Source organism: Oculina patagonica, chromosome 4, assembly GCF_052425735.1.
Source record: "Oculina patagonica isolate OP01 chromosome 4, crgOcupat, whole genome shotgun sequence".
Classification (NCBI taxonomy): domain Eukaryota; kingdom Metazoa; phylum Cnidaria; class Anthozoa; order Scleractinia; family Oculinidae; genus Oculina; species Oculina patagonica.
In genome coordinates this window covers 5534717-5555725 of record NC_135761.1, presented here as the reverse complement: position 1 = coordinate 5555725, position 21009 = coordinate 5534717, and the positions used below count along the sequence as shown (strand labels likewise).

At 38.4% G+C, this 21009-nt stretch overlaps 2 protein-coding genes across 3 annotated transcripts in view; one reads left to right on the top strand and one right to left on the bottom strand.

Annotated features, from left to right (window-relative positions):
• Nucleotides 1–1908: 1908 nt before the first annotated feature.
• Nucleotides 1909–10776, bottom strand: LOC144651314 (cleavage and polyadenylation specificity factor subunit 5-like). Its single transcript, XM_078511259.1, has 9 exons — nt 10644–10776; nt 7857–7913; nt 5381–5410; nt 4761–4874; nt 4513–4576; nt 3658–3750; nt 2801–2876; nt 2323–2437; nt 1909–2098 (listed from the first exon to the last, which is right to left on the bottom strand). Exons 1-9 carry the CDS (start codon nt 10748–10750, stop codon nt 2077–2079), a joined length of 678 nt encoding a protein of 225 aa, XP_078367385.1. The 5' UTR covers nt 10751–10776; the 3' UTR covers nt 1909–2076.
• Nucleotides 10777–10802: 26 nt separating this feature from the next.
• Nucleotides 10803–21009, top strand: part of LOC144651216 (putative aarF domain-containing protein kinase 5) — an 11901-nt gene continuing 1694 nt past the window's right edge. Inside the window, exons 1-13 of one of the 2 annotated variants that reach the window (XM_078511128.1) lie at nt 10803–11113; nt 12489–12552; nt 12939–13115; nt 13250–13273; nt 13844–13984; nt 15648–15761; nt 16481–16612; nt 16957–17040; nt 17373–17454; nt 17911–17989; nt 19139–19230; nt 19594–19777; nt 20333–20407. In XM_078511128.1, coding sequence (XP_078367254.1) covers nt 10812–11113; nt 12489–12552; nt 12939–13115; nt 13250–13273; nt 13844–13984; nt 15648–15761; nt 16481–16612; nt 16957–17040; nt 17373–17454; nt 17911–17989; nt 19139–19230; nt 19594–19777; nt 20333–20407 — 1550 coding nt within the window. In that variant the 5' untranslated portion in view covers nt 10803–10811. Of the gene's footprint in view, nt 11114–12488; nt 12553–12938; nt 13140–13249; nt 13274–13843; nt 13985–15647; nt 15762–16480; nt 16613–16956; nt 17041–17372; nt 17455–17910; nt 17990–19138; nt 19231–19593; nt 19778–20332; nt 20408–21009 lie in introns of both variants that reach the window. The other variant, XM_078511129.1, reaches the window with a different exon arrangement.

Here is a 21009-nt window from a genome sequence, read left to right as displayed (position 1 = left end):
AGTTATAGAAAATGAACGGAAACAGCAAAGAGAATTCTGGTATCGATCTTGTGATAAAAAGGTGGGACATTGATATTGTAGCAGGTCCTCATTGCTAGGTGACAGGTTATCCTTTGTGTAAGATAACACGCATTACCGGCCGCGGGGTATCGACTTCTGTTTTGTTCCCCATGGGACAAACTTTATTTTACCCATAAAGTGGTCCGCAATTTCTTGGTGTGCTTTACTATATATGCTCTGTGGTTACTTTATATACTCACACCAAAGTTCCCAACCAATCAGATACAAATGCTAAAACCAATCGCGACTTGGTCACCTGCGTTTTCCCGCGCTTTTCACGCCGTTTACGTGTTTTTGTTTGGTTCATCCATTGTTTAGTTTTGTGATTGAATTGGCTATTGTAATTACCTTAAAGGGACTATGTCACGGATTTTACCAGATTTTTGAACAGCCAAAATTTATATTTGTGTCTCATGACACCTAGAAATAATAGTCCATTTTTATTAAAAATTGCTATATCAGAGCATTGAAACTGTTAAATAGCATTATTGGCTGCGGATGACGCGGATTGCAATTTGAAAACGTTAGGCAAACGTTTTCAAATTGTTTCCGTGCGTCTTCAAAAAAAAATCGATATTTATAGCCGTAGCTTGATTTCTATCCAGAAATTAATGTTTTATCTTCTTTAAGATGTTCAAAGGTATTGTTTTTATGGGTTAGGTTGCCTTCCACTAATTTCAGAACAGTTTAGACCAAAAATCTGCGAACTCGCCGTGACATAGTCCCTTTAATTTGACTTTGCTTTTACGCCTCTCAATTGAAAACCGCTTTGTCAATTAAAGTGTGGATGATTTATATATTTTAAGCGATTTGGAGACCTACCATCATAATAAATTGCGGTCACTTCGTTCCCATCCTTTGGTTAGATCGTTCCACAAAATAGTCACTTCGTTCCAGCGTCAGCGAAATATGGTTCGTTATCTCGTGGATTTTAGAACGAGGTATATTCATGTGTAGCGCGCTTGTTTCGGCTCAAAACGGATGATGAACGAAGTGACTATTTCGTGGAACGAGCTGACCATATAATGGAACGAAGCGACCGGACTCCCATCATAATGTCTCCTTTGCACTGCATGAATGAGTTTGTTGCAGCATTCATTGTCAAAAAATAATAATAATAATAATAATAATAATAATAATAATAATAATAATAATAATAATAATAATAATAATAATATTATTATAATAATAATAATCTAAAAAAGTCAAACCACAGGTGACCAAAAGCGTACCATAAGGCATCATAAGAGTTTGTAAGGATCTAAAATAAAGTTGAAAATATATATTCTTTTTCTACATTTAAAAGCTATTAATAATAAAACTTATAACCATACCTGGTGTCACTTCTTTGTTTCCCTAGTGCTTTAGTAAGCCATACGCGTGATAGCATGTAATAGACCGTTGAAGCAAAAATCGCGCGTATGGCATTCTAAAGCACTAGAAAAACAAAAAAAGTGACTACAGGTAAGGTTTTAAGTTTTATTATAGCTTTTCAAGGAAGAAAAAAGAATTCTGGTTTTATTTCAAATCCATACAAACTCTTATACAACGTTTTACTGATGATGACCCTCGAGATAACGAAAACGTTTTGTTTTTAAGAACTTTAATAACTTTTATCTCTTTTTAGCCTTTTCAAAATTATGACAACATCTTATAGTACGCTTTGGTCACCTGCGGTTAAACCTGGATTCTGGTCCGTGCAACGCTTGCTAGCTGCCACGAAAATGTTGCAGACATGTTTATTTCAGGGTGTAAATGTTCCTCAATGTGCAACTTGTGCCTCGATAAAATTGGAAGGCAAGTTGTGCGAAAATTTCCCCGGTAAAGTTGCGAATAGGCAAAAGTCACTTTTACAAGGGTTTTTAACGTGTTTTTATTTCGAAAACTGAGACATACATGTATATCAAACAAATTATAAGAAATAAATACAGAAAATTACAAGTAAAAGAGAAATGTCTAAAAATCATTTAGCTATCCATTTTCTTGACGTCTGTCTGTCTTGCGATGTCACTTTATTTACAAATATATAAAGCTAAACCTGAAAAGAAAACAAAATGCCAATATTTACAACATGCTACATTCTGGAAAAGTATGTTGTATAAAAAGAAATTTAACATATCTATTTTCTCAAAAAGAAAAAAACCGCGGGAGAACTGTTAGAGAGAGCGAACACACACGGAGCGCCAGGAGTATGTGGCAGGGCTACCCCATAACACTCTATGCTCGCTTCTCCTCGGATGGTTCTGGATCTCGGTAACTTACCTACTGAGCGCTTGTGGAAGACTTGCAATGACCGGTCCATACCCAGGGGAGTTATCGTACAGCTCAAACAATGGTGCTGCTACTAGCTTGTAGTTACGAGGAACAGCAAAGTTGGCTGAAAACAAAACAGAAATGTACATGTATACGGTGAACAACAGTGCAAGTGCAAGTCCCGTGTTATTTTTTTATGATACGTAGTTTCCAGTTTTTGTCTAGAACTAACACAGTGTTTTTTTTTTTTGCTTCTAAGGCTAGAGATTTGTTTCTACATACAGGGCATTAACGAAACTGAGGTGAAGCTTTGTGAGTTGAGAAGTAAACGAACACAACACTTTTATGTTTGCAAAATACAGACAAAATGCATCCCCTGTGCTAGACTTGCAGACAACATATTTATGACAAAGCTGTATGAAGTGTGTCAATGGCTTTTTTAATGTATTTGATTATAATTATTAGTTATTGTCATTCAAATTGTTACCTTTTTCTCCCAGTTGAACCAGGAAAAGTTTTCTTTGTTCTTTTGGTTTTGTGATGTGAGCAGGAATATAGGGATACTGCAAAGAAACAATACAGGTATCACACATCATGTACAGGGAGCAGGGATGGTGCAGTGGAGAGAGCCCACGCCTCCCACCAATGTGGCCTGGGTTTGATTCCCGAACCTGGCGTCGTATGTCCACCATATTTTGATGTTAAAACCAATGACACTTGACAATGACAATGACACTCAATGACAATGACAATGACACTCAAAATAACGGCCGGTCATCAGACAATGTCCCGTCAAGATGACAATTTGTCCACCCACAGTTTTGGTTTGCCAGTCATTTTTGATACAAATTTATATTTTAAGAGGTAACTTTTTGATTGACTTGTCGCTATCACATCTTTCATAAAGAAGCTATCAATTCAAGAAATTGCAGTCAAAACAGTGAAGAAAAAGCGGGTCGTTTTATGCCACACAAACGAAGATGATCTAATGAACAGCAGAAATGAATGGTAGTTTCAAATTGCTATTTTCAATATTTTGACCGGTCAGAAACGACACGTGACCGATAAAAAATCTGTTTGGCCGTAAACATGACCAGCAACTGTCCGAAAATTATTTTGAGCCCTGAATGAGGAGTGTAAGCAAACTACCACCATGACTGCAACAAAACCTTTGCTGAAAAGGTTTGCACATGCATTATGCACCTAGCTCTGCATGTGCCATTCTTTGCAAAGACTGGGAAAATCTAGAGTTGACATGTCTGTTGTTGTTCATGATTGCATAGCAAATTCTTCAGTGGGATAAGATGTAGAAAAATTTTTACTTTATAAGGTTTTATATGTTACCTGAGGTGCTTCGAAGTTTGGTCTCCACCAGTTCCCTAAGCTATCCTCTACAACCCAGTCCACCTCAGTCCCCTGCTCAGGACGGCCCAGGATCTGAATATTTCGAAATCAATGAACAAGTAGTTAGCACAAGTTACGTGCTGTAAGCCAAACAAAACTAGTCATAGTACAGTTGTGTAATTTTATAAAGCACAAAGCCTAGTTTGTGGATTTGCACTTATCTAGCACGATAAATCTGCAATGCGTGCAAAGAGCTAAAGCTACATAGTCTATACATGCACTGCATACAGTAGCTACATATAGGAACCACGCTATAGTCATAGATTACCATAACCTAGCATCACTGACATGCAGTGAATGCAAGAGTTTACTGCATCATAGCCCTCTGTACACACTGTATGCTTACATGTTAGACTATTGTTAACCAGCAACTCCTTGGTCAAAATTAAACAATTTTAGCTGGAATTTTTTCCCATAGTGCATGCTCTCATTGGCTACTTCAAGGTCACATGATCATGACATCTAACAATAAAATTGTTTCCCCAAAGGTCTCTGAGTGGGCAACATTGCAAAATCTGTGATGTCAAAGGGTACGGTGCACATCTGTTGCCCATAAATGTTGACTGACCACCGCCATTCTTCTAAAAGTCTTCATTGTGTTACGAAACAAATCACTTAATGACTGGTCCCTCAGGAAACAAGTTAATTTTTTCCTCCTTCAAATCTTGACGTTTCCTGAGGCAAAACATTGAGATTCTTGGGAAAAAAATTGACTACTTCCCTCTGGACCAGTCATTAAGTGTTAATTGTTAGCCTTTTAGCTTCCAGATATGCATGCTTAATTAAAATGCTTACCTCAGTCATAGATCTTTTTAGTCCATCTATTTCATCTTCTCCTGCAACAAGTTCACCACCAGGCCTTGACAACAAAAGTGAATAATTTATTAGATACATGTACGTGAGTATTACATTAAAAACAAAGAAGTGGAAGATAAATTAACATGTCAATCAGTTAAATACAGGCAGATATTAACACATTTTAACATTAATGCACTAATTTTATGAAGCTGAATTCATTTGCTATGATTAGAAAAGCAACTCACAATTTAAAAAATGTTGTTCCCAGCTGTAGAAGTAACACATGTGGCAATCCATGTTCATGAACAATCAGCACTCCTTCAACAGTCTTCCTCATACCAAACTTATCATATTCCTCTCTAGAAGAAAACGATGACATAACAACAGAAAACAGCTTAATGTTACAAGTACATATAAAGGCTTTTAAACCCAAGTGGGTGATTGCTCCCAGTGCTTAATTAAATCCAGATTCTGTAGTTTCAAGCAGCTTATAATTTAGGAGTATGATCCTGATCTGAGAGTATGATCCTTGTTATAGATCGAACCCAGACACTCAATCTAGAGTACAGCAGCCTCCAAAAAAAACAGCTTACTATGCAAATAATGTAACAAAGTCACTTTTTAAATAATAACTGATCACACTGCAGAACAAAACAAGGTAACCCCTACCTTCAATAAAATATTGTAATTTATTGTGAAATGCTATTGTTTTGTTCACACAATAATAATTGTTTGGCTTGTAATTTATCATATGCTTTTCTCTCTATCTGTTATTTGATAGTTTTTTTTTAGAATTCTAAGTGGCCAGTGCTACTAACAATAGTTACACAATTCTAATGATCTGTACATATAATATTTTTCATACCTCATTCGAGTAAATCTTGCCTGAACAGAACTGGGAAATAAAGGACAAAAATTATACAATAACTTGAAGATATTGTTAAAATAAGATACCAGTAAATCATCACTATAAAATTAAAAAAAGCTTAAGTCTTAAAAAACAGTGTTGGGAAAGTCAATAATGGAAAACAGCTTTACTGTATATGTGTATACCATGGTAAGGAACTAAGGCTTTAACACCAAGTAGCAGTAAAAGGAAAATGGGAAAACTGCCAGCCTCAAAACAATTTTCTATGATCTGTATTTCTAGCAGATGCAGACAGCTGTTTTGACATTCTTGAGTCTGCTCAGCATGATGTAGGGTTTGTGTCATGTTTTCCACAATAAAGGTACATGTAAAGTGAGGAAATAACAAAGTCATGCGTTATGAGGCTGGAAACCATCAGTGATTAATGTGGGTCATATGGAGTTATATATGAGCCTTTCTTTGGGTACCCACGGTCCTCGTTTTTTCTCGCAATTTTTTTGCAAATCTTTGTTTTTTTAAGCAGATCTTCGTTTTACGGATTGAAACGGTTTGAAGGTTGGCCTTGTAATTCCTTCATGTGATATCGTAGGGATATAGCAGGTTTCGCCCAGAACGAGTTTTGCCCAGAACGTGTTTCGCCCAGATAGAGAATCGTTTCGCCCAGACATAGACTCGTTTCGCCCAGACTGAGACTCAGAGATTGTCGAGACTAAGGTCCTATTCAGATAACCCCGGTAACCAGGACGAATTTTGTTTTTTGTTCATATGTGGGAAATTTTGAGAGTCTGAACTGAAAATGGATTATGGACGACCGAAAAACTCCCTCCCAGGCCTCTGGCTTATTTTCTTGGAAAAGCCAGGCTGCTAAGCTTTACAAACACGAACGATTTCGAACGATTTCGAACGATTTTCTATTCTCCTTGCAAGCGCTAACAAAGGCTAAATCTCTAGAAAATAATAACATTTCGACTGCAAAACAAAAATAAAATATATCTTTTTCACGCGTACTTTTACTTTTAAGGTTAAAACGAAATGAAAACGTACAAAGGTTTTTAGAATGCAATTTTATTCTTAGGACTAAAACCTAACTTTACAATAAATATCTTTATCAATAAATAGAAATGCTTGTTATACTTAATCCCTTACCCTACAACTTTCTTAACTCATATGTTTAGCCTACATTTGAATTCCCAACTCCTAAACTCGTAATTCCTTCTCCTTATTAACAATTCCTTTTCTTACAAATCAAAAAGTACAAACGTTTTAAAGAATGCAATTTTAATCTTAGGGCTAAAACCTAACTTTACAATAAATAACTTATCGATAAAACAAAAACTCATAATAAACTCATAAACGTGGCGGTCAAAAAGCTCGTAATTGATTCTTGCGTTCTTCTGGTTTATATTCTTGAACTGTATAAAGGCAAGCGCGTTTTGAATAAAGCTTTTGTGTCTAGCGAAGGTGAGATTTTTTTTCATCATGGCATCTTCTGTGTTTTATGCTAAGGCACGCGCGTTTTGAATAAAGCTTTTGTTTCTAGCGAAGGTGAGATTTTTTTTCATCATGGCATCTTCTGTGTTTCAATGTTAGGCACGTGCGTTTTAAACTGACCTATTTAGAGTTTTGAGTAAATCAGTCTGGAATGTTGATTTACATGTACAAAACGGTCAGAATGAAATAAACGTGGCAGTCGAAAAGCTCGTTATTGATTCTTTCCTTCTTCTGTTTGATGTGCTTCAACTGAATAAAGTCAAGCGCATTTTGAATAAAGCTTTTGTGTCTAGCGAAGGTGAGGTTTTTTTTCATCATGGCATCTTCTTTTGATTGAATGCAAATTGTCGAGAACTCCGAACTTTGTTTTGATTTATAATTTGTTGAATACCACAGTTCATGCATTCCTCCACACATAAGTGATAAGCTTATGTTCTTTTTAGTTGACTTGTTCGTTTTAACATTTCATCGTCTCAGGTCGGACGTTTAATATTTAGGTTGACGTTTTTTGAGTTAGATTCTAGACGTTTTAATTCTGGGCGAAACCATTCACATTCTGGGCGAATCGAGTTTATGTCTGGGCGAAACGATATGGGCGAAACACGTTCTGGGCGAAACCCGCGGATACCGATATCGCGCAGCAGTGTCTGTTATAAACCACTATTATTGACATCGCAGTAAAATGTGGTCAAATTTCAAAATTCAGAAATTACAGATATTTTCTGTTGTGTTTACGAGTTTTGATAGTTTTACATGTATATCCGAGTGTTCAATTTGGTCAATTTCAGATCTTCGCTTCAGTCTTGAGATCTTTGTTTTTTCCGCAGTGATCTTCGCGTCTTCGATTTCATCAGAAATACCCATAGAGAGGCTCATATATGTACCTTCTACTGCACGTGTATGCTCCATGATTTCACAGTTTCTTGTCCCATCATCACACATGACTTTCTTCTAAAATAACTTACATGTATCTTACACTCACCTATCCTTTTCGTATAATGCTTCTTTGGTTCCAAATGTGTAATTAGTCAGAGGATACCTTCAAAAAGAATAATGCACATGAACTACCGCGTGATACCTTGACTTTAATTTGTCTAAATCAAATCATTCTGTGTGATTGCGTTCTTCATGATCGAAAAAGTTTGAAAACACAAATAAATCAACTTCAACTTCTTTAAACCTAAGCTTAAATGGTAGTAACGAAAACGAAGACCCCGAAAACGAAGACCTAAGACCTAAGACCCATACGAAAACTAAGACCCGTACGAAAACTAAGACCTAAGACCCATACGAAAACTAAGACCCATACGAAAACGAAGACCCATACGAAAACTAAGACCCGTACGAAAACTAAGACCTATACGAAAACTAAGACCCATACGAAAACTAAGACCCGTACGAAAACTAAGACCCGTACGAAAACGAAGACCCATACGAAAACTAAGACCCGTACGAAAACTAAGACCCATACGAAAACGAAGACCCATACGAAAACTAAGACCCATACGAAAACGAAGACCCGTATATACGAAAACAAAGACCCGTACGAAAACGAAGACCCGTATATACGAAAACCGGGACCAAAACCCGGCCAAACCCGGCCAAAACCAGCGTTACCCAGAGTTGCGTGACATTAATAATAATGACAGAATAATATTGAAGCAGACTGAGCGTACTGAGAACGTACGTATACTACTGATCAAAAATCTAGACTTGATCGAAAACTAAAACCTGATCGAAAACGGTTGCTTCTGCATCACAGAAGAGACAGCCAAAGTCTCCCAGCAGTAATGCACCGTAACGAAATCTTCGCTACCCGATTATTATTTCTCGCTTTACATCTGCGTTGCAGGGTGCGGAGAGGGGGGGGGGGGGATTGTGCTGGGATGATCTCCAATGATGCCTTTAGAGGTCATGACATTAGGGGGGACTGAGTATCCTATATCCCATTAATTTTTGGAATAAATACCTTATTGCTTAATACTTAATTTCGCGGGAATTAATTTTCGCGATTAAAGACCCGCGAAAATTAATTTTAAACGGTTTCTATTTATTTTTTATGCTAATTACGTATTTTAGGCCAAATCGCGAAAATTAAGTCTCGCGAAATATTCCTGTTTCATTTTCGCGAAATTAAGTACCCGCGAAAATAAATAACAATAAGGTATCCCTTATCCAGTTAATTCCGGTGGTTGTTCCAACGTTTATGTTCGATATCCTCAAATCTCAAATCTGGTGCTTTGTTTTTGTTTCTTTGCCAAGTATAAATGAGAGGTATTCAAGACTAGTACCTTTTAAATCGTTTTCACGCGTAACCGATTTATGTTATCAGATGGTGTTTCCTTTTATTTGAAACTAGAAACGCGTCATCTGTAGTGTCCTTTACATTGTCGATATTGTTGTTTACATGAACGTGTGCCATCGTTATTCGTTTCGAAATGTTTCGAACTGTTATGTATATGATTTGACATTGAACAAGTACATTTCATTTTCTTCGCAGTTTGCGACAGTGTAGTGTCGTATATTTGCCAAACAGGGCTACATTGTGTATAGATCTCGTCAGTTTGCGAGGTTATCTAGTTTTACTTAGAGTTGTTTGTTTCAGTTTCAATGCTAATGAATGATAGATGTTTCTAAATTTACAGTAAATAAAGGTTTTGTTAGTGCTTCTTATGTGTAGTCATATCAATAATGACCTTTCATTCGTTTACCGGGGCAACAGGCGTACTGGCCAAGATGTTTTAATTTTACTCATGTAGCGCGTAGCGAGGCGTACTCACTTCAAAATTAAAGACAAATATTTGTAGGATTTCAATGAAACTTGATCGATACGTTCTCAGTACTCGTCTGCTTCAACATTATTCTTATCCAACACTGATTCGTAGAGTACAAACATCGCGCAAAACGAGTACAAATGTCACGCGATATTTGTACTTGTCTCATTTCCCCGACCAAAAGATTAAAAACCTTGGCAAGTCATGTGTGACCTAGGCTCCCGCAGTGCTATCAGAATGGAATTTTCAAAAGGAACAGCATCTTTTCATTCCGTTTACGTGTTGAAATAACTGTAACGTTCCATTTGTCGAAAAATTATCACCGAAAATTCCATGTAAATGGAAAGCGCTCATTGATTTTCGATTTCAGTAGTACGTTCTCAGTCTGCCTCAATATTATTCTGTCATTATTATTAATGTCACGCAACTCTGGGTAACGTTGGTTTTGGCCGGGTCTTCGTTTTCGTATATACGGGTCTTCGTTTTCGTACGGGTCTTCGTTTTCGTACGGGTCTTCGTTTTCGTACGGGTCATCGTTTTCGTATGGGTCTTAGTTTTCGTACGGGTCTTAGTTTTCGTACGGGTCTTAGTTTTCGTATGGGTCTTAGTTTTCGTACGGGTCTTCGTTTTCGTACGGGTCTTCGTTTTCGTACGGGTCTTAGTTTTCGTATGGGTCTTAGTTTTCGTACGGGTCTTAGTTTTCGTACGGGTCTTAGTTTTCGTACGGGTCTTAGTTTTCGTACGGGTCTTAGTTTTCGTATGGGTCTTAGGTCTTAGGTCTTCGTTTTCGGGGTCTTCGTTTTCGTTACTACCAAGCTTAAATGGAGGTTATTAGTACTGGAAAGCGTTAAAACAAGAATTAATAACTTGTGTGCAATGCTTTAGTTTGTACATGCTTTTGATTTGAAGCGGCAGCCGCAGTCAGCCTATCAACAAACAAACAAAGCAAGATTTTCAGGCACACAACCTAACAATTTTACAATATAAAAACTTACAGTCGCACTGTGCGTTCTACTTGTGTTCCTTGGGGCCCTGTCATGTATTTTCCTGCGTTGCTTGCCGCTCGATTTCTCGGCCAACCCGCTCTCTCGTTGACCGCCATTTTGACTTTTGGTTCCAGACTCTCTTCTTCAACGCAAAATACTTCAAGTAAGAGGTTTGAAATGTTCATGAGAAAAACAAAGATGGCGGCTGGGTCACGTTCGCTTTGGTCAAGCTTACAGAGACCTGTGGTTGTTTCTAGGAGTAATTTTGCGCTTTGTTATAGAACTAATCAATTACGAGTAAAGAGTTCAGAGGCATTGGAATATACTGCAAGAAAAGGACTTTTCCAAAGAAGAGGTTTTTGGCTCTTTTTCGGAAGTAGCACTGTATTGAGCTTCACTGCATATCATAACAGATTATGGGAAGCTAGACAACGTAGAAGACTTCGAGTTTCAATGGAGGGAGTAGGAAGATTTTTCAGGCAAGTAAAAATACTTGAGAAATCATGGCTCTTTCTCTCAATAAGGTCAATCGTTAACTGGATTATGCACTCAAATAAACCTGGGAAGAGGGGGGGGGGGTGAAGGGAGCGGAGGGTTGAGACAGGTATGGGATGGGGCAGGTGAGAGGGGTCCACGCCTTAGAAATGTGACTCTTTAAAGCACCAGTCACAGGTCTATATTTATCACAGTTGGGGGAGGGGGTGGGGAAACCAGTTGATGATGAAATCCTGCTTCCAAGACGGGACTGAGCCCATGATGTTTGTTCCAGTAGTTGCTAAGCAACGCAATATGTTTGCTAACATTATTACTTTCAGAGACTCGTGAGTACTCTTGCTAGTTTTTGATTGGATGAAATAATTCAGAAACTCTTTGAATTAGGCCTTGGCGGATTGTGCTAGCATAATTTTTGGCATAATTGGAGCAAAAAAGCATAATTTTTTAGACAAGCACTGCCACGGCATAATCAGTTAGCACATTTTAGCACTTTTTGTAGCAATAATTTCATACAATTTAGTAAATATGGAGTATTTTCTACAGAAATAAATTAAATTTAGGTAGTATGTTCTTGCAATGTGTGATTGTTAAGTCGTTGAAGGCTTTTACAAAGGATTCAGAGATGTGAGCAGCTTATTTGGACAGCTGACGGTGGAGACAAACTCCCATTAAACACAAATAAATTTACAACAGTTTATTTGAAAAACATTATAATTTGGTGTCGTTATTGCGCATCCTCTATGTACAGAATCTACATCATTTTGTGAGCATAATTTCGGAAATTAGGAGCATAATTTGGGAATTCTGGCATAATTTGGCAAAATTTCGATCACTGCTACTAGCATAACATGCCACTTTTAGAAACACAATCTGCCAAAGCCTTCTTCGAATGCTTGAACGAAGATTTGCCAAAACTGGCACTTGTTCCTCAACTGATCAGTTAATTTGTTGGTATAAAATCCTTTTTTCTGCCATCCTGCCAAGTGCTCACCACTTTCAGGCTTTAAGAATAAAGGAAAGCCCTTATGATCCAGGCTCCAGGGCAAAAACTTTTTGAAAGTATTATGAATGGTTGCATGATTTACAGCCAAATGCAGCAAGTTGACGTAGCCTCTTAATGAACTGCAGATCTCAGCAGATCTTAACCTGAATATTTAACTGTGGTTTTGGTAAATTACCAGCAGGGTATTTTGCAGAATGCAGAATGATAGTCATTGGTTAATGCTTGCGGTTAGCTTTCACTCTGATTTACTTAAGTTACAGGAAGGCTAGTGAAATAGATTTGAGTACCTAATTAATTTTTTTTTAAATTGGGTTATTATAATATTTGCTTGGGTTTAATATTATAATATTTGGTAGGTGCTTTCATGTTGGTTTGACAATATCCTTGGACTACTGGTGGACTCTTCGGAACTTAGATCCTGTAAGTAAACAAATTATTGTTTATAAAGACAGTCACTACACTGACTCAGTACTCCTAGCAGGCGCGGATCAAGGGAAAATAGTGACCATTTTCCAATAACACTGGCTCTTGAGTGTCCTGGAAGTTAAAAAGAATTTGAAAAATTCCCAAATGCTGTTTTAAAAAGTTAACAAAAAAATATATCATCTTGGTGTGATACCATAACATAATTCTCAGAACTAAGCACAAGAGGAAATGTATAGAAGCCAGTAACTAAAGGAGATTTTAATTAATAATTTCATGCCAGGATAATCTTGAAACTAAAAAGGTTAAATAACTATTTTTAAAACTGTTTACTAAAAGACAATAATTGTGATCTTTTTGCCTGTTGTATTATTTTCTGGTAGGATGGAGAGGAGTATGTGCAAGCTATTAAAGGTTGTCATCAGAGAGCAGCTGACAGAATAGTGATAGGAGCCATTGACAATGGAGGGCTTTACATCAAGCTAGGGCAAGGTCTTGCTTGCTTTAATCATATACTTCCACGGGAATACATAGAGACTCTTCCAGTGTTGCAAGATAAGGTACTGAGAAGACACTCAGGGTTTGTTTTTCTTTGTCTACTATTGCTTCTCACTCATCAGTAATCTATTGGGAAGATTATCTGTTCACAATCTATTGACCCTTTCTGACTGAGATATTTTCATTATTTTTGTAGGCTCTTCGAAGAAAACATGGAGAGGTCAGTTGTTCAAACTCTTTTTTAATTGACATTTTTGCCTTAAAGTATTAAAAAATACTTAAATATATGCTCTTTTTAAGGATGTACCCAAAACACTGCCTTTGCCACGGGGTTGATATTTAAACCTCACATCCACTATAATTGAAAAACAAAACATAAACTACAGTACAGTGCTGTAGTGAAGGGTGTTCAAATTTAGAGGTCTTCCATAGACTGTGAACAGTCTCTGTCTTTTCCTAGTGTGCGACATGTTCAAAACACAAATGTGATGCAAGCTCCTCATTTTCCCCCCTTATTTGCGTAATTTCAACTTTTCTGGTCACACATAGGATTTCAGAAACAAAAACTGACTGCTTGCAGTCTAGGTTATACATCAAGCTGATAACAATCAGTTGGCAGCTTCATCTCTCAAAGGCTCGTGAGAATGATTTTTCAAAGTCTATTCCTTTTCTTACTTCAAGCACAAAAAATGGGTTTTGTTGTCTGTGCTTGCATTGCGGGCCTGTGCAATTATGATCATGCTGTTCTGACCAGAATACTCTTCTCTTCTCTTCTCTTGTGCCATTCTAGGTGGATAAGCTTTTCCTTGAGGACTTTGGTAAGAAGGCTCACGAGTTATTCTTGGAGTTTGATTATGACCCTATAGCATCAGCCAGTCTAGCCCAGGTTCACCGAGCAGTGAGGCATGATGGAAGGGAGGTGGCTGTTAAGGTAAGACATAACTTCTTCTAATTACAGCACAGGCTTACCATCCTCTGTGTGGTCACAGGATTCTAAGATTTTAAATGTCTTGCTGGCCATTACAGAGCATGGTATGCCTGTAGAGGCTGTCGTTTTCCAACCTACAAAAATTTAGAAGTTAAAACAACTTCAGATAGAGTACAAAGAAAAACAAAAATCGTTTACTCATCTCAAAAATCATAGCTGCTGGCGGCTGGCTACTGATTGAAAATAGTTACCTCAAGTCGACACTTGGACTTTTTAATTTGAAAACTGCCATGTATTTGTTGATTGTTCTCATACATGGGATGGCTTATTTAGATACACGGAAAAAACGTAGACTGCGTTGCAGGCGCCGTATAGTTTCTTGCGCGCATGTGGGAGAAACGCGAAAGGTGCGAGAGGGCCACGCAGCCTTCGCAGGATCGCACACTCTTTTAAACGTGCTAAAAACTACACAGACGCCTGCTATGCAGGCTAGAAAAAAACGTGGAATCGCTAAATAATAAAAAAGGAATTTTTTTGTAGAAATTAAAGAAATGTAGATGAAAAAATTGTATCATCAAAGACAGCCTATCCCTTTAAACATGACAATTAAGGCACATAAAATTCTCAAAGTATGACTTTGTAACACAGATTCAAAACAGGCCGTTTGAATAGAACAAGAACGTTACCAAAGCAGTAGTTGTGCTCGCCAAAAGTCATCCAGAAAAACGCCATTAAGATACAGTAAAAGTTACGTTAAAGGGGATTTGTCACGGATTGTAACAGATTTTTTTAACAGCCAAAATATACATTTGTGTCGTGGAAAACCTAACAAAGTGGTCCATTTTTATTAACAATTGCTATATAAGTGCAATGAAACTGTTAACAAGCGTCTTTATCTGCGGATGGCTAGGATGGAAATGGATTGTTACTTGAAAAATTAAGGCTTAACTTTTTAAGATGGTTTCCGCCCAACATTCGAGCAATACAGGCAAAAATAAAGTTACAAAACCCAGCATGGTACAGTTAAAGTACGGCTAACAAAAACCTGCCAAAAATTCAACACTCAAGCTGACCCCGCGAGAGAAATATGGATTTGAAATTGTCAATATTTCAGTTAAAACGGACGTTTCACGCCAGTTCAAAACAAAATGGCGCGCGTTTTAAACATTTTTACGAGGTTCAAATGACTTTAATTTTCTCGTGAATGCTTTAGAATTTAATTACGGGGTCACTAAAACAAGTGAATTTCGATAAGATCTTTTAAATAGTATACGAAATGTTGTCGTGCCGTGAGTAGATTTTTGGTACTTAATTTTTGCACTCATTGCTCGAACTTTGAGCGGAATCCGTCTTAAGTTGTTTCTGTACGTCTTCAAAAAAATCAATATTTATAGCCGAAGTTTGTTTTATATTTGCAAACTCAGGTTACATCTTCCTTTGAATGATTAAAGATAATTAATGTTTTTTATGGGTTAAGTTGCCTCACCAATAATCTCAGAACAGTTTAGACCAAAAATCTGCGAAATCCCCGTGACCGGTAGCTCCGTTAAGGCGCATAAGCCGCATCAAGACAAGTTGTGTTCGGGAAGGCATTTTTGTCCTATATTATTTTTAGTTTTCCTGTATTTTAAGTTTTTTTGTTTGTTTTTCTTTATTGTTCGTTTAGATGCAATATATTGACCTCCTGGATAGATATGATGGTGACCTGTGGACGTTAAAACGCTTGCTTCAAGTGATTGCCTGGATGCATCCGTCATTTGCTTTCGCTTGGGTCCTAGACGTAAGTTTTGCCTCGAAAAGTTATCAATTTACATGTACCAGTTAGTATATTGCTTTTATATATTTCATTACAATAATCAAATGAATATAGAAGTGAAGAAACTGAAAAGAAAACTACATTTTTGCACCTCGTTCATTCATAACTAGCCACAAAACTTATATGAAAACAACCAAGGCAGTTTTCGACCTTTCAACTTCTGTTTTTTGCTACTAAGGATGTTTAAACTTGTTAGCCTTGATTTGGGTTGTCTCGCAACTTTTCTCTTCCTACTATGCGTGACGGCTACGAAGAAGGAAAGAAGGTAAGGTAAATTGGGATTTCATTGTTCAACTGTAATCGGGAAGGTTAAGTTTCGTGCAAAAACAGGCAGCAAGGAGCTTTTGAGTAACATGTCTTTCGTTGAGTTCATGCTTGCAGGACTCGAAAAAAAAAAAAAACTCGAATTGCAGCTCGCCCTTCGGAAAGGTAGCTCTCAAATTTTGCTTGCCCGCAGCAGTTGCGTCATTGTCATTTTTGCAATTTAGTGGGCAGGCGACTTGCCTGGGCCCTTGCCCAAGAATGAAAAGTTACTTGTCCTGGACGAAAGGACAGCACTTCTTTTTCGAGCTCCGTGCGTGACGTGCTTAACTCTGTATATTACTTAGCAACATCACTGTCACTGAATCACTTGATCGATGGATCCACTGAATGTTATATGCAAGAATACTCTTCTTAACTAGGACTTACAAGAAACTTTGAAGGAGGAGCTCGATTTCGTGCACGAAGGCCAGAATGGGGAACGATGCGCAGATGAACTGAAGCACCTTAGTTATGTTTATGTTCCTGAAATCCACTGGGATCTTACTACCAAGGTATGAATCAACATTTGAAAGTAAGAATCGTTCCACGTTATACTTGAGTTTTTAAGACCTGGCCAAACGGAGACGCATGTAGACGCAAGTCTCTCTTTTGCGTTGCATTTTGACTGACCACTTTTGTAGAGAAACACAGTCCCGCGACAACTTGACTTTAGGCGCGTTTACACGACAGAGAAAATTGGGTACGGACCCGTCAAAAATTGGTCCGGACGTTACCACTTTTGTAAAGAAACAGTTAAATCAAAACGGGGCCATAGGCGAGATGGGTTACAAAAGACAAACTTAAAAACGGTAGGCTTAAGTTTTCAAGATGCGTCACCAAACTAAATCTCTTTCAGCGCGTGCTGACGGCGGAATTTGTTGATGCATGCAAAGTGGATGACATGGAGGGTCTCAAACAGAGAGGACTGGACGTAGCTGATGTAAGTCTGCAATAACCCACTTTTTCATGTTTGTACCACGTTTGTTTCATCTTGGGAGTGGGATTGACAGAAGAGACAAGCTCTTATACGGGGGAGCAGGGATGGCGCAGACCAATGTGGCCCGGGTTCGAATCCTGGACCTGGGTTGTTGGTTCTCGTCCTTGCTCCGAGGGTTTTTCGCCAGGTTCTCCGGTTTCCAAAATCCAATTTGATCGGGAATACAAGGCCCCATAAGCTTTTAGCTTTAAACCCAACCGTTTCTAAATAAGGGTAATTTATTTTTTTATTTTATGTTACACTTTACACTTGCCATCTTGCTCACGTGTCCTTAGGTTGATGAGAAAATGATCAAAGCGTTCGGCGAGCAGTTGTTTCGTACTGGATTCATTCACGGTGACCCTCATCCTGCTAACGGTAATTATTAGTGTTAACCTTTTGACTTGCAATCTGATCGGGCTGGGTAAGGATGGTAGATCGGCTGTCTCGATTCAGTGTTTTGTATTTGGCGTGTTCATATGTGAAGCGCCATTTTCGTTTAGCCTGGTCCCAATGGGTTTTCATGGTTGGACATAGAGTAAATAGCCGTTGGCTTTGACATAAAGTTTGATTTATTCCCTTAAACGTATCCTGCCTGCACGTCGATATAGTGTTAGTATGTGGGAACGAGACAAACTAATCGGGAAAAAGACAAATTAGTCAAGGCTGTAGGTAAACAATGATCATTCTGGTCGCTGAGTCCAAATTTGAATTAGTACCGAAAAACTCATTGGTTACCTTTTATTCCTCGATTTTTCATGGCCATTGTTTACATGATAAACTTACACTCACTTGTGTGCTTATAAACTAACCTCAATTCTCCTCTCTAACTAGTTCTTGTTAGGAAAGGCAAAGACAGGAAAGCTGAAATAGTCATTATTGACCATGGGCTTTACGAAACGCTTCAGCATAGGTGATTTTCTTTGTCAATGTTTTAAAATTTATACTTTTTGCTTCATGGATAAAAGGATTATCTACATGTACAATGTTTTAAGTTATTTTGTGCTTGTCCCTGCATACCATCTATCAAAACTTACCCCCCCCCCCCCTCTCCAGCTAAGGCTGTCCCAAAAATGTTCGATATTTCCCAAAAAGATGCTCGAAATTTGCTCAAAAAACTTCAAAACGTTGCTTTTTATTAAGAAAATTTCTTTAAATATCAGTGAAATATATGCTTCCCGCATTCACTTTCCATGTAATTTCACTGCAACAGAGGTATCTAAAGTGAAGAAATTATCCTCGCAGTGAGTTGCAATTAAAGATATTGCAAAGAAAGAAATCAGATAAAATCTGGCTTCAATGGAGGATTTCTGTCACTGAGAACAATCGTGAAGATGCGGATGACTTCATTTTGCTGACGTGTTTTTAATGCTGAATGAGCCGAAAGTTGAAACATCATCGAAACTACCTCGGAAATCAGTTCGAAAAATGCTCTGAAACGTTCGTATGGCCTTTGAGGTAGCAGGGATGGCGCAGTGGTGAGAGCGCTCGCCTCCCACCAATGTGACCCGGGTTCGATTCCGACCCGGTGCCATATGTGGGTTGAGTTTGTTGCTGGTTCTCGTCCTTGCTCCGAGGGTTTTTCTCCGGGTTCTCCGATTTTCCTCCCTCCACAAAAATTAACACTTCTAAATTCCAATTCGTTTGGGAATCCGAGGGCCACAGGTTTGTCAGTCGCAAGACTGTTACGTGCTACCCTCGTAAAATAAAGACGATTTATTTTATTTATTTTAATTTACTCGGACAATCTTCGGTCTAGAAGTTCCACAGAATACAAAAAGTTGCCCGAAAAAAAAAATGTTGCTCGAAATTTGATAAGTTGCCTAAAAGTTACCGAGCATCTTTGGGACCGAGCCTTAGCCCCCATGCGTCTAATCAGGTTGCCCCGTGGAGAGTGGAGACAAACAACGACCCCGGAGGCTCAGTCGGTTCCGAGTCCAAGGCGTTGAATCCCAGCCCAACACTAGCAAATACCGTTTTGTATCGAAAACAACAAGTGAATATGACCAAACATTATGCACCTTGCCCAACTCTTGTTCATCCAATACACTTTCTTTTGTAGAGATAGAATCGCCTTGTGTCAGCTGTGGAAATCCATCGTGTTGAACGACCAGGAACGTATGCAGCATTACAGTAAACAACTTGGAGTAGATGGTAAATGTTCCATCTGTGATTTGTGTAGCATAAAGTTGCATTCATTTTGATTATCTCGTTGAGCATCGTAGAGAGAGAAACTGTGATAATGCAAAACACGTTATTTTGTGTATCCTGCTAGTTCAGCTCCCTTCGATCTTCAAACACGAAATTCTCAATACTTTTTATTTTGTGGGAGCTTTTTCAGTTCAAGAATCGTAAAACCTTTCTACGGTCATCGACGCATTCCGCGGAAATTTTCCGCAAAGTTATAAGCAGTCCGTTTGCCAACTTTTCGCAAAATTTTTAATGTCGCGAAAATTTTGAGTAGAATTTTATAACTGTTAGTGCCGCTTTTAATTATCTGAATATTTTGTTTTTCAGATTATGAAAACTTTTGTCAGATCCTTCTTCAACGTCCGTTCGTGTGGGGAAGCGCTGGCATGTTGTTCACGTCACGAGTCACGGACGACGACTTGGAAATCATGACAAAACTCGCTCAAGGACACTTTGAGAAAGTAATCATTATTCTCAGACAACTTCCACGGAGCATGCTGCTCGTATTCAGGTGCGAATGAAGCGAATATATTTGTACTGGTTGGTTACTGTGTAGCAATTTTGTAACAAAAGGAGGAGGAGTGGCCTAGTGGTTATGGTGCTGGACTTGTAATCCGGAGGCCCCGGGTTCAAATCCACCTCCCTGCCACTAGATGGATTTGTGTTTGGTCGTCCCGAATTCAACTCCTCCAAGCTTTGTAAATAGCCAACTGGTTAGCCTCGCGCCAGTTGGGGGTTTTAACAAGTTTCTGTGTGAGAAAGTAAAAAGCGTTCTATGGTAAAATATTTTAAAAATTATTAGCTTTTGACAGCCAGACTGCTGTCTTCGACGGATAAAAATGAAGTGATAAAATGGACCTAAAAATTTGAATATGACTAGCGAATCGCAGAAACTTATAACTTTTTAATTTATGCGATTCGCTAGTCATATTCAAATTTTTAGGTCCATTTTATCACTTGTCATCCCCGTGCACCCATAATATTTTCCATCTCCTCACTTCGCCCACAAATATCAAACTGTTTACGTCACATTAAGACCTGGCTGTTTTTTGTTATCCACTTTTAGAAATTTAAACACTGTTCGTGCTATCAATCAAGAACTTGGAGAACCAGTGGATAGATTTGTTCTCATGGCCAGATGGTAAGCCACCTTGTCTGTCTGTCTGTCTGTCTGTCTGTCTGTCTAACTGGCTGTGTGGCTGTCTGTCTGACTGTCTGTCTGTCTGCATGTTTTCCTCACTGCGTTTTAAATTCCGACTTTGCGTTATGCTCGTCTTTTCCTGTAACGGGATGCAGACAATAGAATTCGACATTGCTGATCCTAGCAGTATGCAGGACGCGTGTCACATATCAACCTAGTAAAATGGCCTAGCTCACAACGAGTCTCACGTAGCTCAGTTGGTTAGAGCGCCCAACCGGTATCTGGGAGGCCATGGGTTCGATTCCCGTCGGGGACTCAGAATTTTTCTTTGTCCCATGCTCGTGTCATGTAGAACATCTTATCTTTATTATTAATTACCGAGCTTAAAATTTACCATCTTTATTATTTACTAAAAAAAACTTGATGAATTCGACATTGCTGATATTAGCAGTATGCAGGACGCGTGTCACATATCAACCTAGTAAAAATGGCTTAGCTCACAACGAGTCTCACGTAGCTCAGTTGGTTAGAGCGCCCAACCGGTATCTGGGAGGCCATGGGTTCGATTCCCGTCGGGGACTCAGAATTTTTCTTTGTCCCAT

Excerpts from the sequence above, each read along its gene's own strand:
- LOC144651314 (XM_078511259.1), bottom strand. The coding sequence starts at position 10,750 with ATGGCGGTCAACGAGAGAGCGGGTTGGCCGAGAAATCGAGCGGCAAGC. Across the intron at positions 4,577-4,760 it reads GGAACAACATTTTTTAAATT|GCCTGGTGGTGAACTTGTTG; the intron begins GTGAGTTGCTTT and ends TTTGTTGTCAAG. Across the intron at positions 2,099-2,322 it reads CTTCCACAAGCGCTCAGTAG|GTTTAGCTTTATATATTTGT; the intron begins GTAAGTTACCGA and ends TTTTCTTTTCAG.